Source organism: Gambusia affinis, linkage group LG18 (assembly GCF_019740435.1).
Source record: "Gambusia affinis linkage group LG18, SWU_Gaff_1.0, whole genome shotgun sequence".
NCBI classification, from domain to species: domain Eukaryota; kingdom Metazoa; phylum Chordata; class Actinopteri; order Cyprinodontiformes; family Poeciliidae; genus Gambusia; species Gambusia affinis.
The window spans coordinates 19,602,149-19,619,604 of record NC_057885.1 but is presented as its reverse complement, the minus strand read 5'-3'; the positions used below and the strand labels follow the sequence as shown (position 1 = coordinate 19,619,604).

The 17,456-nt window shown below is 38.4% G+C and overlaps 1 protein-coding gene across 2 annotated transcripts; it reads right to left on the bottom strand.

Annotated features, from left to right (window-relative positions):
* Positions 1-4,125: 4,125 nt before the first annotated feature.
* Positions 4,126-15,589, bottom strand: LOC122819831 (up-regulator of cell proliferation-like). 2 transcript variants are annotated; one of them, XM_044096811.1, is made up of 5 exons: positions 15,417-15,589; positions 14,048-14,119; positions 13,355-13,393; positions 13,070-13,253; positions 4,126-9,519 (listed from the first exon to the last, which is right to left on the bottom strand). In XM_044096811.1, exons 3-5 carry the CDS (start codon positions 13,358-13,360, stop codon positions 4,832-4,834), a joined length of 4,878 nt encoding a protein of 1,625 aa, XP_043952746.1. In that variant the 5' UTR covers positions 13,361-13,393; positions 14,048-14,119; positions 15,417-15,589; the 3' UTR covers positions 4,126-4,831. The 2 variants fall into 2 exon arrangements, with proteins under 2 accessions (XP_043952746.1, XP_043952747.1); XM_044096812.1 differs by lacking the exon at positions 14,048-14,119.
* Between the last annotated feature and the right edge of the window lie 1,867 nt (positions 15,590-17,456).

Below are 17,456 nucleotides of genomic sequence, written 5' to 3'. Positions count from 1 at the left end.
TTTATTTATATGCAATGGAGAATGTGAAAAAATTACAATGATTGGTCAGAAAAAAGTGGGTAACCTGTGTTTTATTGTTTAGATCTCCCTGATTGCAAGTGCCTTTCAGTCTGCCTCAGAGTACTGACTTGCATCAATCAGCTGGTTTGCTGCTTTGGCGACTATTTACACCCAACTACAAGTATTCAAGAGCACCTTCAAAAGAAAATATTTAAACTGACAAGTCATTATCTAACAAGCTTATTTTTCCAAGGTTGCAAGAGGGGCTGGTCTCCAGAAAGGGACTTGACCCCAGGACCTTCACTGTGCAGCCCTAAGAGGTTCTGTAACATATTTACTCCACTTCAGTGCTTGATTGTGTGAAGGGAGCTTCTCAGTTCATCTTTGATGTTTCTCCTCAAAATGCAGCAGGTCAAGCTGTTGCTACAGATCTTGATTTTGGAACAATACTTCATCCAAAACCTTCTGTGAATCATCTAAATATTTATATTAATGTGGAAAGACAGAGTACCAACTAATAAAACAGAAACCCAACCACATATTACATAAAAGCTTAAAAGTGGTTTGTGTCTTATTTAAATAAGTGTTTGATCCCCAAACAAAGAATGACTTTCTTAAAAAAAAACATCTAAAGCTATGCATGCACTTTCTTCTGGTTCGTGTGTTCTCTACAGTGTGAGATTGTTATCAGTGGGATTCTGGTGACTGACTCCACATTAACAAACATCTCCACTGTACTTGTGGACAGATTTTCTAATTTATTAAGGTCATCCTCACCTCATATTGCTGCAGACCAAGAGAGAATGATGCTCATTTTATTGTTCAATCAATGTTGAATCATTTTAACAGCTGTCACTCATGAAGAGAGAAATCTCTCTTTGTGTTTCAGTTCTATCTGGCTGCCACAGGTGAAATGTGTTGGAGCTCATCAGCCGTTCCATAAAGAGCTTCATGCCAGAGCTGTCAGGATCCTTTTTCCCTGGGCCTTGATCTGAAGTGATCTTGTCTGTCTGCTGACTGTTTGTGAGGACTTAGGTGATCTTGCTGTGAGCTAGTGATGGTGAGATGAAGCCTCATGAGGCATTGTACCACTTGAGCCAATTGGTTCGAGAAAGGGTTCATTTCTTGAGGCTTCATGTGCACACGAAACCACCTACTGGCCAGGTGTATAATCACAACCAGCTGTATCTTAACATATGTGATGCATTGAATTTTTGTCTATTATGGGTCTTGGGAATGACTTCACAAAAGGTGTACATATGTGTACAATAAAATATTGTTTGAACAATAAAATATTGTTTGAATGTATTCTCTGTGTGTAATTATTCCCAAAATAGTAGTGTTGTGATATGGCATGTTGTGTAATAATGTTTTTCTGTGACTCTAGAAAAATGGCATGAGCTTAATCAGGCAGAGGACAGTGAAAGTGCTTGTGGAACTAGGGAGGGGGTAGTGAATAGGCTAATGCTTGTGTAACTTGGATGATTTCATTCATTTTTATTAAGAAACAACAATTTCTCCACAGTTTTAGGTTTCAAACGATTTCTCTTTTTTGACACTACTTCTCCAGCCTTTGAAAAGACACGCTTACATGGCACAGATAATGCCGGGGTGCATAAATAAATAAGTGCAAGTTTGTACAGATTGGGGTACAGTGACCGATGATTAGAGTATAGTAATGAAATACCTTGGCTGGGTGAAGCTCCAGTTTCCTCCCTATTCTCATGCAAGGCACGGTAGTGTCTTAGCATGGATGAGGTGTTATTATTGTACCCCAACTCCTTGGTGCACAATAAACACCTCACCTTTACAGAAAATAAGAAACAGTGAAAAATACAGTTCCTCATAAGCAAACCTAATGCATCTGCAAATGTTCAGTTCACCTTACCTCTCGCTGGCTCCATCCTACTCCTATCTTGTCTTCGCGCTCCTAAATCTCCTATCTATCTATCTCTCTCCTAAACTCTCCAAACACCAAACTAACTGTCTCAAACTAAATAACCACTATCCAAACTCTGCTATCCAAACTATCAAAACTCTATCCACTCTCTCAACTGACCGCAACTCGCCTACAACAACCCACATTTTGAATGGAGCCTGTGGGGTTTATAAAGCTGTCAAACCGCGCGACAAAATCTGAGCCATTTCCCGAAGCAGTCACGTGGTACAGCCGGGCAGCGAGGCCTCGGACGTCATCGTTTTCGACTCCTCCCCTAAATGAAGCAAGCCTCGATACGCGCTTTACGGAAACGCCCCCTCCATTACTCGACACACGCCTCGAAGCCTCGGCTCATCACGTAACATCACTACTGTGAGCTATATTGGGATGAATCAAGTATCTAACTAAAGTAGTGTGTTTCTATTCACAGAGAAAGCTGGTAGAGGTTCTCCGCCATTTTTATTCTATGTTGTTTTCTCCTGTTTTGAGGTTAGCCAGGAAGTTCAGGTGTTGTACCTTTTTCAGTTCTCTTCTAGAAAGAGTTTTTTTTAATTTTATAGTTAAAAGGGGAGTTTTGTTTATTATTTTGGCCTTGGAGACCCTGAAGCATAAAGCTTCCCTGTGTTTTCTGCGTTCTGTGATTGAGGTTTTACCTGAATAGTAAAATAAAAAATATTTTTCTACTGACATTAATGGTTTACTGATTTTTTTGTTACACCCAGTGCCAGTATTAATTGTCTTGGGTTGTAACACTCCCCTTAAGGATTCATGGGTTCATGCCTGATTCAAGAGTTGCTGTTGTTGTTGGTGAGCCAACACAGTCTGAGATTAGGTAGGCCTGTTAATGTGCAGCTTATTTTTCTGTACTATTGGTCCTTAATGTACAGCAGACACATTGTTTTAACTAAAGTACTCTATGAAATTACATGAAGTAGCAAGATAATATCAGAGTGATAAAACCGTTATTTGGCACCTAAACTATTTAATAAACTATTTTTTTTGCTGACATCAGCTTTTTACTGATTTTGTGTTACAACCAGTGCCAGAATTTACCCTTAATTGTCTTAGGGTCAGGTTGTAACACTTCCCCGGGGCCTCCTCCCGGTGGGACGTGCCCTGAACACCTCACCAGGGAGGCGTCCAGGAGGCATCCTGACCAGATGCCCGAGCCACCTCAACTGGCCCCTCTCGACGTGAAGGAGCAGCGGCTCTACTCTGAGTCCCTCCCGGATGACCGAGTTTCTCACCCTATCTCTAAGGGAGAGCCCAGATACCCTACGGAGAAAACCCATTTCGGCCGCTTGTATCCATGATCTTGTTCTTTCGATCATGACCCAAAGCTCATGACCATAGATGAGGGTGGGAACGTAGATCCACGGGTAAATCCAGAGCTTTGCTTTTTGGCTCAGCTCTCTCTTCACCACGACAGAGTGGTACAGCATCCGCTTGACAGCAGACACTGCGCCAATCTGCCTGTCGATCTCCCGCTCCCTTCTTCCCCCATTCGTGAACAAGATCCCGAGATATTTGAACTCCTCCACTTGGGGCAGGACACCCCCCCTGACCCGGAGAAGGCACTCTACCCTTTTCCGGCTCAAGACCATGGCCTCGGATTTGGAGGCACTGATCGCCATCCCAACCGCTTCACACTCGGCTGCGAACCGCTCCAGCGAGAGCTGCAGATCACGTCCCGATGAAGCCAAAAGGACCACATCATCCGCAAAAAGCAGAGATGCAATCCTAAGGCCACCAAAACGGATCCCCTCAACACCCTGGCTGCGCCTAGAAATTCTGTCCATAAAAGTAATGAACAGAATCGGTGACAAAGGGCAGCCCTGGCGGAGTCCAACTCTCACCGGAAACGAGCCCGACTTACTGCCGGCAACGCGGACTAGACTCTGACACCGGTCATACAGGGACCTGACAGCCCGTATCAAAGGGCCCGGTACCCCATACTCCCGGAGAACCCCCCACAGGGCTCCCCGAGGGACACGGTCGAACGCCTTCTCCAAGTCCACAAAACAAGATGTTTGTAAACCCTAAATCCTTATGAATGTGACAAAAGGATTAAAAGACTAAAGGACATTTTTATGCAAACAAAACACCATACCTGGAAATGACACTGAATAATCAAACTAATTAAATATATATATAACAACATTTATTTCATAACATTCCTGCACCCATACAGCAAAAATAACCAAAACAAAAATTATTTGACATCATTCTTAATCCAATTAAGTTTATTGTTCTAGCATTAATTAATAGCAAATATAATCTCAAGATAATTTGGAATACAAAACAGATAAATTTAATATACAAAAATACATAATCAGTTCAACCACATCAAATCAACAGATTTAAAATTAAATATATTCTAATTTGATCCAATCAGCTACGTTCAGATTGGTTTTTCATTTGGTGAAACTTTTTCTATCTAAGGAAACTCAGTAAATGCATCCAGTGATTGACTTTGCAGCAATCAGCCACTGAATGATGTAATGAAAATGGAGACTTGATTGCATTTAGTCGTTAACAAAGAACAATAAATTTGTACTGAAACTCTCCAATTATCCATCTAATGTAGTAACAAACATTCATTCTTTCAACAAGAGTGTAAATATTTTCAGACAAGATATGTTGCAAACAAAAGTTAATAAAATAATAGAATGACAAAATACTAACATTGTAAATGATCAATGAAGAAAATAAGGAGCTACAGTAAATTAGGCCGAAGTTGTTTATTTTGGGTTTCATGAAAGGAGTGAACCCAACATGTAAATTGAGCTCACCCATTTTTTTTTTTAAACTGGGCCTTTCAAAAAAAAGGATAAAAAAAACTCTACATGCAAAAACCAGTTTTGTTCTAACAACTAAACATGAATTATGGTTTCACTTGATGTTGAATGATTTCTTGAGGCTTTTCACTGCCTCTTCCTTTGTGATTTTCTTCCAAGCATCAGGAATGTCAGCAGGCTTTGCATAATATTTGTCAGCAAATTCCTTGTTGTACTTGTTCATCACATATTTCCAATAATCTGACGCCTCAAGGCTCACATCTGGAATAATTTTCCAATCGGCGTAAATCTGCCTATACTCTTTGTAAGGATGGTATTCATCATTTGTGTCACTGCAGCGAAAATGTTTGCCACTAATAACAAGAGAAGCGCAGATATCAGTCATGAGTTTCCTAGAGTCTACAGACCAGTATTCACCTAAACCATTTGGTCGATGCAGAGAAGCAAAGTGTTCAGTGTGGTTTTCTCCACCTGCATCACAGGGTATTTTGCAGAATGGACACTGTTTGCCACAACCAATCACTCTGTTAAAAAGCTCATTCTCTGGTTTTATGTGGAGCTGTGACAGTTTTGTTTCAAACTCAGTTGATTTAAACTTTTCTCTAAGAGATTCTGTCATTTCCTCCACAAACTTGTTGAGCCAGTGAGCAAACTGTTCCTGGTCAGACTTGTTCAGAACCATGAAGGCATCAAGAGCATCCTGGGAAATTTTCAGTTTGTCACCAAGTTCTGTGCAGATCTTGACAACAAATGTTCTCAGACTGTCAGTACTTTCTGCTTTGGCCTTTTTAATGGCAGCATTTATGTGGTCGATGCAGGACTTCAGATGTTTGTGCTCCATTTCACATACTGTAGACTGAGAGGAGAAATGCTCCCTAATTCTATCAGTTATCCATGATTTTACATACTTTTCATATGAGCAAATGTAATCCTTAAAGCTTTCAAAGTCATGTTTTGAAATCAGATCCAATAAAATTGAATACTGGAAGGACATTCGTGTGCTGAACTCCTCTTTTGTCATCATTTTATCAACAATATCAACACCAAGAGAACAATAGATGAAGTTTTCAATAGCAGGTTTCAGACTTTGGTTTGTGAATTCTTCAGCTTTCTTCTGGCATTGGTCTCTTTTGTGGAAGACATCTTTGAAATCTGTGCAAAACTTTTTCTTGTTTTTCTGCAGAGATTTGTAAGGATCATTTTCTTGGATAAATTCTTCATGCATTTTCTGAAACATTCTGGCTGCAGATCCACAGATATATTGTTTCAGAGACACTTCAAACTCAATGTCTTTGTTAGCATCAGCTTTGTTCAGCTTCTCATCAATGATTTGAAGGATCTCCTGAATATAAGTATTATGATAATTAGTTTTTCTCTTGATTTGATCACTAATACATTCATTGCAAGCAGAAAAGATGCTGTCAACAATCTTTCGTCTTGCCTTTGTTAGATTCGTCCAGGTAAAAAGTTCTCTAAAAGCAGTTACGCTGTTTTCACCCACTTCTTTATGTTTATATGTAAAATGCTCCAGTCCACAGTCTTTCAGACTTTTCTTGCTCAGTAGTTCACATGCATGGCTTCCCTTAGGAGAAAGATTTGTTCGTAACTGATGGGACACACTGGTGAAGATATTTGAAGTCTGTTGTTCAGAGAAGGCCAAGGTTTTCAGTGTTTCAGTCCACATCTTGTCAAAACTTTCATCAAGCTCTCTGTCAGTCATTTGAACTTTTCTCTTACGACATTCATCAATTAAATCACAAACTGATTTCTCAATTTCTTCTCTATAAGTGGCCCTGATTTTATCAAGTTCTTTCAATCCCTTCTTAATATCAGCTGCTGTTGTGATCTGGTTCAACACTGAACTTTCAGTTTGTCGTCTAAGACTCTTTATGCTGTTGGAGAATTCCTCTCTGTGTCCTTCAACCAGATAAACATGACCTTCTGGCTGATCAAAGTATTTATTCAGATTGTCAAGGATCTTTGTCTCCAACTTAATCAGCTCTGTGGTTGCTTCACTTTTCAACTCAGTGATGAATTCATTCATGTCAGATATTTCAGACGTTGCAATAAATGAACCAAAATTGGAAATTCTAGTTTCTGCTGTGGTGACCCATTTGTACATTTCCTTTTTGAACTCCCACTCCCATTGGTTGTACTCTGTGCAGAGCCTCATGTAAGCATCAGCCACCAGGCTGTTTCTGAAGCTGAAGATGAAGTTTTCATGTTTTACTGCGTTCCACAGGCTGGTTATCCACTCTCTGAACTCCAAGATGTTGTTAGAAGTTGACTCACACTTTCCCAGCTGTTGGATGATGTTTTTCTTGAGTTCATAGACAGTCTCACTGTATCCTGCATTGACTGGAGCCATTGGTGGGTTTCCATTCCAGAGTCCAGGAATGTAGCAGTTCCCAGTGTCTGGATTATACTCCATCACATCAGTGAAGCTCTTGTAATCCTCTTTTTTCTCCATTTTAGCTGCTGCCTGGGTCATCTCATTCAGCTGTTGTAACAGCAGCTTCCTGTCTCTCAGGTTCTTCTCATGAGCTGAAACATCAGAAACGTTCTGGTGAACAAACTGACATTGAGGCTTTTTGCCGACCTCCTTCATCCTGAGGAAAGCATGCACCACTATCTGCAGGATGTCTTTCATCTCTGTTGAATTCTCCATGGCAATATTGATAATGGTGATGTCACTCAGACCAACAACAAGTGTTGCCAGTTCATTGTCATGTTCATGGCTGTTGTCCAGCTGTGCTAGCTCTGGTGACTTTAAGCCTTCAGTGTCGATGATCATCATGAAGTCACAGTTGAGAACTTTCTTGAAGTCTTCATTGACTTTGATGAGCAGCATGAAGGCTCCTCTAGTGCATCGACCACTGCTGACTGCAAACTGGACTCCAAACATGGTGTTAAGGAGAGTGGACTTCCCTGTGCTCTGAACTCCAAGAACTGTGACGACCAGGATCTTGTTCTTTGGAGACACCAAGTCATTGAGCTGAGAGAGAACATCACTCACCCAACTGAGAGGAATGTTGGAAGCATCTCCATCTACAAGCTCAAGAGGAAATCCATCCAGCAACAACTGAGCACAGAGTCTGGGCAGATGTTGCAGTTGTTGACGTGATGAATCTGTTTCTGGAAGGTAAAGAGAAGCTTCGTAGATCTGACCCATTTCACGGAAGAAGTGCTCAACTCCCAGTGAGCTGCTGGAAAGTTTTTGCTCAATTTCTTTGATCTCTTGTTTATTCTCAGAATCTTTGCATTTTTCCTTGTAAAGCTCCCTAAGGCCTGAAAGTTTCATTCGAGACAAATTGTCAAGGTTCATTCTCATCCATTTCAGAAAGTAACACCTTTCTTTATGTGGCCTGGATATTGCACTAATGAAGCAAGTCATTACACTTGACATTGCATAGGAGTTTTGTTTTTTACGTTGCTCTTCTTTTTTCTTTTTAAGGTTGCTCTTATAGTTTTCTATATTTTCAGAACCAACTTTTCGGAGACGAAATTCTTCCTTTTCCAAAAAAGTCAGTTCCTTCCATATTTGACCTTGCAAAGGAAACTGATTTTCTTTGAATTGAAAAGTATCTTCTATTTCTGCAGTGATGGCATCTGCATTTTTCTTTCCATCTTGACACTCTGGAGAATCTTCATCAACTGTGATTCCTAATTCATGAGCAACATCAGCCATCTGCTGTACTGACATCTTCAACTGTGGTTTGCTAAGTACACTGCTCACAGTTTTCTTCAAAGATTTGACAAAGTCTGCATCATTTGTTTTCTTAGTTTTTATAATTATATTGTTTTTTGTCAAGTTCAACCTGTTTGCTACTTTCTTCAGAACATCTGGAGTAAGGTTCTTGTTCTGTTGGTTTCCCACCAAGAAGATCTGAGCTTTGTGGTTTTTGTTCATCAGCAGTTCACACTGAGATCCCAGCTGGTCAAAGAAAACAAAAACTGCAGCAGATGTCTGACACAAAAAGGAGAATTGAGTTTCAAATGAAGCAATGTCTCCACGAAGGTTAGCTATAGCAACTGGTTCACTGAAGATGTCCATGTTTTTGTTTCCACAGGGAAGGTACCAGGTCATTTCAGTCAGTCCATTAGATATTCTTCTCTTAATGTCTCCACACTCCATGTTGTGGTGAACAAAGGTGTCATCTGGGTTGTTTAAAAGTTTATTGAGGATCTCTGATTTGGACAGAGAACACTCACCCAGTCTCACAAATGAGATCATTGGTAGTTCAGAAAGAACTATTCTTTCTTCTATGAAGCCTTTTGTTTCTGTAAGATGTGAAGGTCTGTACTTCTTAACAATGTCTCTCATGGCCCACAGCATGAGGATGCACTGCTGTGTATCACAGTTAGGAAGCAGCAGAGGAACAGAGAATTGACACATGGACATTTTTAGAGCTAACTCTTGATGAACAAACCCATCAGAACACAGGAAGAGAGCAGTGATTATATCGAGAGGATTAAATGTTTCAGCCTTATTTGAACTCTCAAACAGATCCTCCAAATCACTCTCTGTACTTTCTGATGGATCATCACAGTTTGACTCAGAAGAAGCATCACTCAAGTCACATGATACACCTTTTACGTTCCTAGCAGTCACATTAACCATCACTAATTTCTTAAGAAAATTCAACGGGATATTGGATTTACAGTTGCCCAGGTCATCAGTGATCGTCGTCTCATCAATCCCAAGTATTTTGCTTAATGATAGCTTCTCTTTGTGGTACTTCTCCAAGCCCAAATCTTCCAAAACCATCTCAAGGTTGGTTTCTGTGAATGATAAAGATACATTAAGTTTTTAATGTGTATGGGTGTGAATTCTAATTAAATACTATCTTTAACTTCTGCACTGTAGATCATATTTTTGCACAGAAGGCAAGAAACATTGTTCTACAATTGAAACTAATGATGTTTTATCTGCTAACTTAAAAGGGACATATTCTGCAAAATATTTTTTTAGCACTTAATTACAGTTTGTTGTGAACTTTGAGTCTCTAGTATTGCAGAAAAGTTTAATTTAATCTCAGCATAGATATGTTTATGTTCTGTTTGGGTCTTATTTTTCTATTTGTTAATTTTTTTCTCTATTTCTTATTACATCTTTTGAACTATTACGTTCCAGTATTTGTTGAGGAACTGCTAAACAAGGTCATGGTTTAGCATGGTCTTCAATTTTGTAAAGATGCCAATCTTATTTCTCACATCAATTTTCAAGTCCAAGTTGTAGGGTTAGGGTTCAATGATGCCAAAGCTGTAAGTGGAAAAATAAGAATATTCGGTTGTTGGGCATGTTAACTCACACATCCTGCAGCATCATATTGTCTTTGAACTGTCTGGTTAAATTTTTATTTTTTGGAAATGTATAAACAAAAGTATGGAACATTCTCTTTATTTGCTTGAAGCACTAAAAGGACCAGTACTTCAACAATCTCCGCCCCTATGAAGAAAGATTCAGTGAAAGACTTTAATTGAGGAATCCATTCCTTCTATCTATGGAAATGACATACACATCAAACAATAAGCTGCAAATATTTATTTTAGTCAAGAATTTTGTGTGTGTCTGACAACCTATCCATTGTTTTAATTGCAGTAACATTGTGCTTTCTGTTTATGTTAGTGCTGTGTCCTTGCTAACATAAACATGACTACTTAAGACAAACTACTTATCTTGAGTAGCCATGTTCTTAGATCAGGGGTCTCAAAGTCCAGTCGTCGAGGGCCGCTATCCTGCAGTTTTTAGATGTGCCACAGGTACAAAACGCTGGAATGAAATTACTTAATTACCTCCTCCTTGTGTAGATCAGTTCTCCAGAGCCTTGCTAATGACCTAATTATTCTATTCAGGTGTGGTGTAGCAGAGGCTCATCTAAAAGTTGCAGGACTGCAGCCCTCGAGGACTGGAGTTTGAGACCCCTGTCTTAGATAGAAGTTAAATAAATAATTTTTAAAAATTATCTTGTATGAATACTGAGAGCAGAGGTTGCGCTAGACTTTTTTGTTTTCCGTCATTTTGACTGATGGCGTCAAAAATATCCTGTCATATTCCATTTTTATCTGTGAATTTTTAAATAATATTAACATAGGCTATTCAGTTTAAATTAGTTTTATGTGGCTTAATTAATATTCAACAAGTTGAACAGAGAATCCAGATCCCATCACACATTAATCACGCAGATGAACATATCTAACTTTTTCTTGTACCTGCATGCTCTCACCCTAAAATTTAACATAATCAAAAAACGTTCATTGTTGTAATATGATCTTTGTTATTAAACAAATACCTGATGGAGGGAATACATGTTTAACTCCTGTTCATGAAGCATGAGGGTATTCTCAGTGGTTTGGAATAATGAAATTTAATTGATTTTGATCTGTTTTGTTAGTTTTTAATGTACTGCCTTTAATTTAGATGAATTAGTTTCAAATTTCCAAGGTCACCTCCAATTTTTAGGGTTAGCTTTTTAACAAGTGTGTGCAGGATGACCAATAATCCCTTCTTATCCCTCTGATGCATAAGTGGGTCCTTTTAGACCAGGTGAGGTCATTTGCATTATCTTTCTAATGAAAAGCTTTCGTCACTTCATATTTCAGGTATTTCTCAACAAACATGTTATTGATGTCATGCAATAAAATTTTTTAATTTACCTTTTACACATTTTAAGAAATACCTGTTTTATATCACTACCCCATTCTTCCATAAGTGGGTCCAAAATGACCCGCATTCATTTCCTATGGAATCCTAAGTCTCACCTCTGAATAATAATATTTTACACAGCAAAAACTTTTACATATAATTATCTTTATTTTTACCTCACAAATGTGTTTGCCTGTGTATCGATCATCAATGCTGTGACAGTGTTATTGTCACAAATCAACCTATTAGTCTTCTTTGAAGTTAGGTAACACTAGTTATCTAACCAAGTTAGCTAACATTACTGTCTGTACTTTATTGTGCATGTGTATTATTTGTGTGTGTGTGTCTGTGTGTCTCTATGTGTGTCTGACACCCTGGATGAGAAAACCAAAAGAGAAAAAGTGTTGAATGACATGCAAAACCTGTTGATCAATGTGTTCAAGGTTCTTTCTTTTATTTTCTCAATAAATAAAATAAAAAATAATAGCAACATAAATAAATGCATAAATAAATGAGCTGAAAAAGAATGGAGTGCCTTCTCTGGGTTGGGGAGGATCTCCTGCCCCAAGTGGAGCAGGAGATCGACAGACAGATTGGCGCAGCATCTGCAGTGAAGAGGGCGCTGTACCGGTCTGTCAAGGTGAAGAGAGAGCCGAGCCAAAAAGCGAAGCTCTTGATTTACTGATCTAAGTTCTTACCCTCATTTATGATCATGAGCTTTGGGTCATGTCCGAAAGAACGAGGTCACCGATACAAGTGGCCAAAATTAGTGTTCGTTTTTTAGGGTGACTGGGCTCTGCCTAAGAGAGAGAAGCTCAGTCATCTGGGAGGGGCTCAGAATAGGGCTGCTGCTCCTTCATGTCGAGAGGAGCCAGTTGAGGTGGATCAGGCATCTGGTCAGGATGCCTCCTGGATGCCTCTCTGGTGAGATGTTGGTCGACCCACTGGGAGGAGGCTCCGGGGAAGACCCACGACATGCTGGAGGGACTATGTTTCTCAGCTAGCCTAGGGATTCCCCTGGAGGCGCTGGAACAAGTGGCTGGGGAGAGCAAACTGTGGGCCTCCCTTCTTAGGCTGCTACCCCGCAATCTGACTCCGGATAAAGCGAAAGAAGATGAATGTATGGATGGATGTATGGATGGATAAATAAATGCACATACATACACACACTCACATGCATGATAAACACAGCACAATAGAATACAGATGGCAATGTGTCTGTATTCTAGCTAGCTAGTGTCAAGAAACGTGCTCTACCCCCTCCTCCCTCTCCTCCCCCCTCCACACACACACATAATGGATGCTGACATTGCTGTTGTAAAACTGCTGTTGTTGTCATTTTGTTTTAAAAATGTTCTGCAATTTCTTCTAAAAATGCTTAAAAAAAGTGAAAAATAAAAATATTTCAAACATGAAATAATACTTGTGTGAAATAAAACACAGCAGAAAGCATCATACTAAACATTAATTTGAATAAAAATGACAAAACTAGTAATAAAAACACATTGATTTAAACAACTCCAAAAAGACCCACTCGCGGAAGACTGTATAGTCAATATGTCATATATCAGAGGGTTAATACCAGACAAAAAAATATATATTTAGTTTAAATACATTTATAAATTATGCATTTTTTTGTTTTGTTTCACAGTCAACTTTGTTGCTAAAGTGACACATAATGCTTACTTTGTGTTTTTGTTTCTTCCTCAAGGTTTTGTTTCCCATTGAGGTCACTGATTTCTGCTGAGTCATTTGTGTCTGTTGTCTCTTGTAAAGCTTTTTCACAGTCAGCCTCACAGTCAGCACCTGCTGAAGGAGGGCCCTCATCTTCTTCACCGTAAATATCCTCTGAGTCTTCAGAAGTGGGCTCCTTAAAACAAATAACAAAAATATAATTTAAGTATCACATAGATGGATGGACAGTGATATAATTTTTATTATGTTTAGGACATTCATAATGTGGCTGTGTACCTCCATTGTGGGTCAAACTCTAAAACAGTCAGCTTCTCTCTGAAAGAAAAGAAAGAAATATTGAAACATCTGTTTTGATAACAAGTGAAAGAGTGGCAGCATTATCTTCCAGTGCTTTGTTTCTCTTTTCCTGTCCGGTAGTGTGGCCAGGGCGCCATATAGGGGGGGAAGTTATGACAACTCAAAGGGTCCCGGACCAAAAAGGGCCCTCCACAATTTATTTATTTAATTTTTGTTCTTAGAAATTAAAAGAAAAATTTGGGCCCGGTCAATTACTAAATTAATCATATTGTATTTTTGAAGATTAAAGTTTAATGTAAAAATTTAATCTTCCAACTCCCACACATCCATATTTTCCCTGGATCTGCATGAAATGGTTCATTCCTGCTTGACGGTGACGTGTTCAGCAGCAGTTAGTAGAAAACACAAATGACTGTGGCAGTTTCTATGCTGCCAAGAAAAATTATAAAATCAAGATAAAAAAAAAAATAAAAATAGAGAGAGGGAGAGAGAGAAAAAGGCAAGAATATCAATTTATAACCCAGTTTTTCTCCAAGAGAGGTGGGCAGACTGTGTGAGATTATCAACCAGTTAGCTTAGATACAGACTGTTTGCCTCCATTTCACTGGCATCTAATGAATTAAGAAAAAAGAAAAAACCCAGGATATTCATATATTAAACGTGTCCCTTTACCTTTTATCACTTAACAACAGGTGAGTCAGTCAGCAGCTGCTCTAACTCACGTCTCTCCTGACCAGTCCTCTCCTGAGTGGAAATAAAGCTGCTATAAGTAACTTTTATAAAAATATACATATATTTTTCATATATTTGTTAAAACTGTCATTATGTTATGACAGTTTGGAATGAGAGATAATCTGTGAGAAATCTATTTCCTCTGCTTTCTCAAAGTGCTAGAAACAACTAATCAGAGACAGGAGAGTTTTAGCGCTGTCAATCACAATCTCATGTGGCTGCTCATCCCTACGCTCCAGCTAGTGCAGCCTGTTGTGACTGTTCAGTCTAGTTAGCATAGCTACCAATGACAACAGATAAACGATTTTCCTGTAATGATATGTCATTTCTCCACCATTACATTCACAGTGAGTGAATGAGGATGACTGACAGCACTAAGACCCTCCTACTGGTTCTGATTGGTTGTTTCTGGCCAGAATGTTGCATTACTTTAACCAGTAATAGTAGTTCAGGGAGGCGGTGGAGGAGTTTGATTGCTTTGACAGATTTTCTGTCTCATAACAAACTGACATGACATAGTGACAACTTTAACAAATATGGAGAAAACATATATTTTATTAAAGTTATATACTGCAGCTTGAATAAAATGCAACTACATAGCATTTTTTGAGAAGTCTGGATTGCTTTATGTATATGTTGCATGCTGCTTGTGACTGTTGCTTGTGGTGAGAGACATTTCAGTAATCTAAAACTAATAGAAAACAATTTCAGCAACCTACTTGTAAACTGTATGAAGACTGCTGGATGTAAAATTCATGAGCAGTAAATATTGTGCTAGTTATCAATATTGGACCAAAGAAAGCAAGGCAGATGCAAGCCTTTAAAATTGTAAAAAAAAAAAAAAAAAAAGAAAAAATCCTGGGAACGCCCTTGAGTTTGGTACTGTTGAATGATTGTCAAGGCGAGGCCGAATACATGCACTTTCACGTTTATTTCAATCAGAAAAAATGAATTCACATACATGTAATTAAATTTTTTTGAAGCAGGAAAAAGTATATAGTGTTTTTTCAGAAACCTTCCACCACATAACAACTTAATGTAAAACATAACTCACTAAACATTGTGAACGACAATGACTGACCATCTGGAGTACAATGATTAACATTAGTTTGGTGTCTTATGTTTTATCGGCACCTGATTCAAAATGAAGTTATAGTAAATCTGTCGGGCGTCACTCGAGCAAATTAGTTCCCTGTCTTTTAGCTCTGATAATATCAGAAGTTAGTATAACAAGTGAAGATTGAATGTTTTTTTCCACTCTTTTATTTTGTTTTTTAAATCAATCAACAAAACAGTATAAATAACTTACCGTAGCAGAAGATCTGCGTGAGGACCGACTATTTCTCGAACAAAAAAGCAAACGTCCCTCTACTTCTAACAGTCCAGACGTTCTTTCGTAACCTGCTGAAAAACACTTTCACTTTCATAAACACGTTTTTCCAGGTGTTTAAGGTAAATCACGTGGTTTCCAAACATGGTCATTCCAGCTCTGTTGTTAGGATACATTTTTAAAAGAACTACAGCTAATATCTACAACGTTGCGACAGAGTACTAGGGCTAAAAAGAAAAAGAAAAATACTTGCATGCAGAAATACATTTTTCTTTGCACACATTTTGAGTCATTGTCCAAAGTCGCCCCCTATCGGTCAGTTGGAACAACAATCCAACAAATTGTAAAATAGATTTATGTTAATATGTCGAAAAATTATATCTTGACATTGTTAGTGACCAGATTCTTCTACCTTACATCGTTAAATAATACTCTCTAAATAAAAATAATAAAATAATATATATTTGTTGGTACAGTGTAATTATAGTAGAGACATCCACAACCCATCTTGGGTGTACTGGACGACTTTTTCGAGTAGTTCAGAATCTGAACTTTTACTGCACTGTCTGTCTCAGTGTCATTGCAGTAAATTTCTCCTCTACCATTATCAGAAAGAGTTTAGTTTTTTTTTTTACTGTTCATCTCATTGCTCACAATATCCCAAAGAAAGAGCAACAAGCTGTGGAATATTATTCATTTTAACAAAAAATATTGCTGCAGACCAAGAGAGAATGATGCTCATTTTATTGTTCAATCGATGTTGAATCATTTTAACAGCTGTCACTTTCTCACCAAGTCTCATTCCATCAATGTGCAGATTGAACATTTTGTCTCAGATTTTCTTTGGGTTTTGGTCCTGCACATGGTTGTGGTGAAGGTAGGAATGAAGGACATTAACTTTGTGGACGGCTGTGGTTTATATGATCAGATGAGTACATGTGACTGTTTAATTGAGCTGAGTGCTTCACGAACACAAGCAGAACTGTAGAAACCATAATTCAAGCTGGAATCAAATGGATATTTCACTCATGATATTGTGTCTTTTGATGAGAATGAGAAAAGTAGAGAGAGAGAAAGAGAAAGACTGCAAATCACAGAAGTACAAAAACTGGATTAAGAAGGTATATGAACCTCATTTTTCAAGGAAAAAGCATTCTGTGTTTATACTGAATTGTATGATTCAGAAAGATCATACATAATCTCAACAAAGAACTTGCTGGTCTCTTAAAAAACCCATCTCTAATTAAGTGATCCATTTTCCAAGCTTCTAATTGTAACGGGTGGCACCATTAGGTGTCGCTCTTTCTATTGTTTGAGCCTCCATAAAAGGGAAGCTGTAAGGATGGTGGCAAAGTATCAATTTCCTGTGTGTCAGACCAGCTGTGTGTTGGGTGTTTGCTGGCTGTGGAGTTGATTGCTGAGGGTGTTTGGATGGTATCATTACCTGGGCGTGGTTGTTCGACGCCGCAGGTAGGTTTTATACTTGGTCTTTTTTAAATAAAAAACTAATTGTATGTTTATATATTGTTTTATATTTTTGTCAGGGTTACACCAGATCGGCTACTCCACGGTTTGAGCTGGGAGTGTTGATTTAAGCAACACAGGTAGGCAGTGTTTTAATGTGTTTTAGGTTGATTTGATTAAAATGATTTAATAAGAATTTAACAATTTTTGTGTTTTGTTTTACAGTTTTTGCACTGCCTCCTGCTGTCCTTTTAGCGTTTGGTTTTTCTTTGTTGTTAGTCCACCCAGTTATGATTGTTTTCTTTTTGTAGTATTTGTGAGGGCGGGCTAACAACCTTTCATTTATTTTGTTGGTTTTGTTTAATTGTTTGTTTATTTGGCACTTCCCTGAATTGTTATATTTCGTTTGGCGTGATCCCCATTACCGGGGTTGACAACGACGGATAAAGTTAGCGGGGAATCCTTTTTATCTATGCAACAATAAATATCAATAATTAACTTAATTCTGGTTGTTGATTATTGCGCTTTGGCTAATTGAGCCTATAACATTATGAT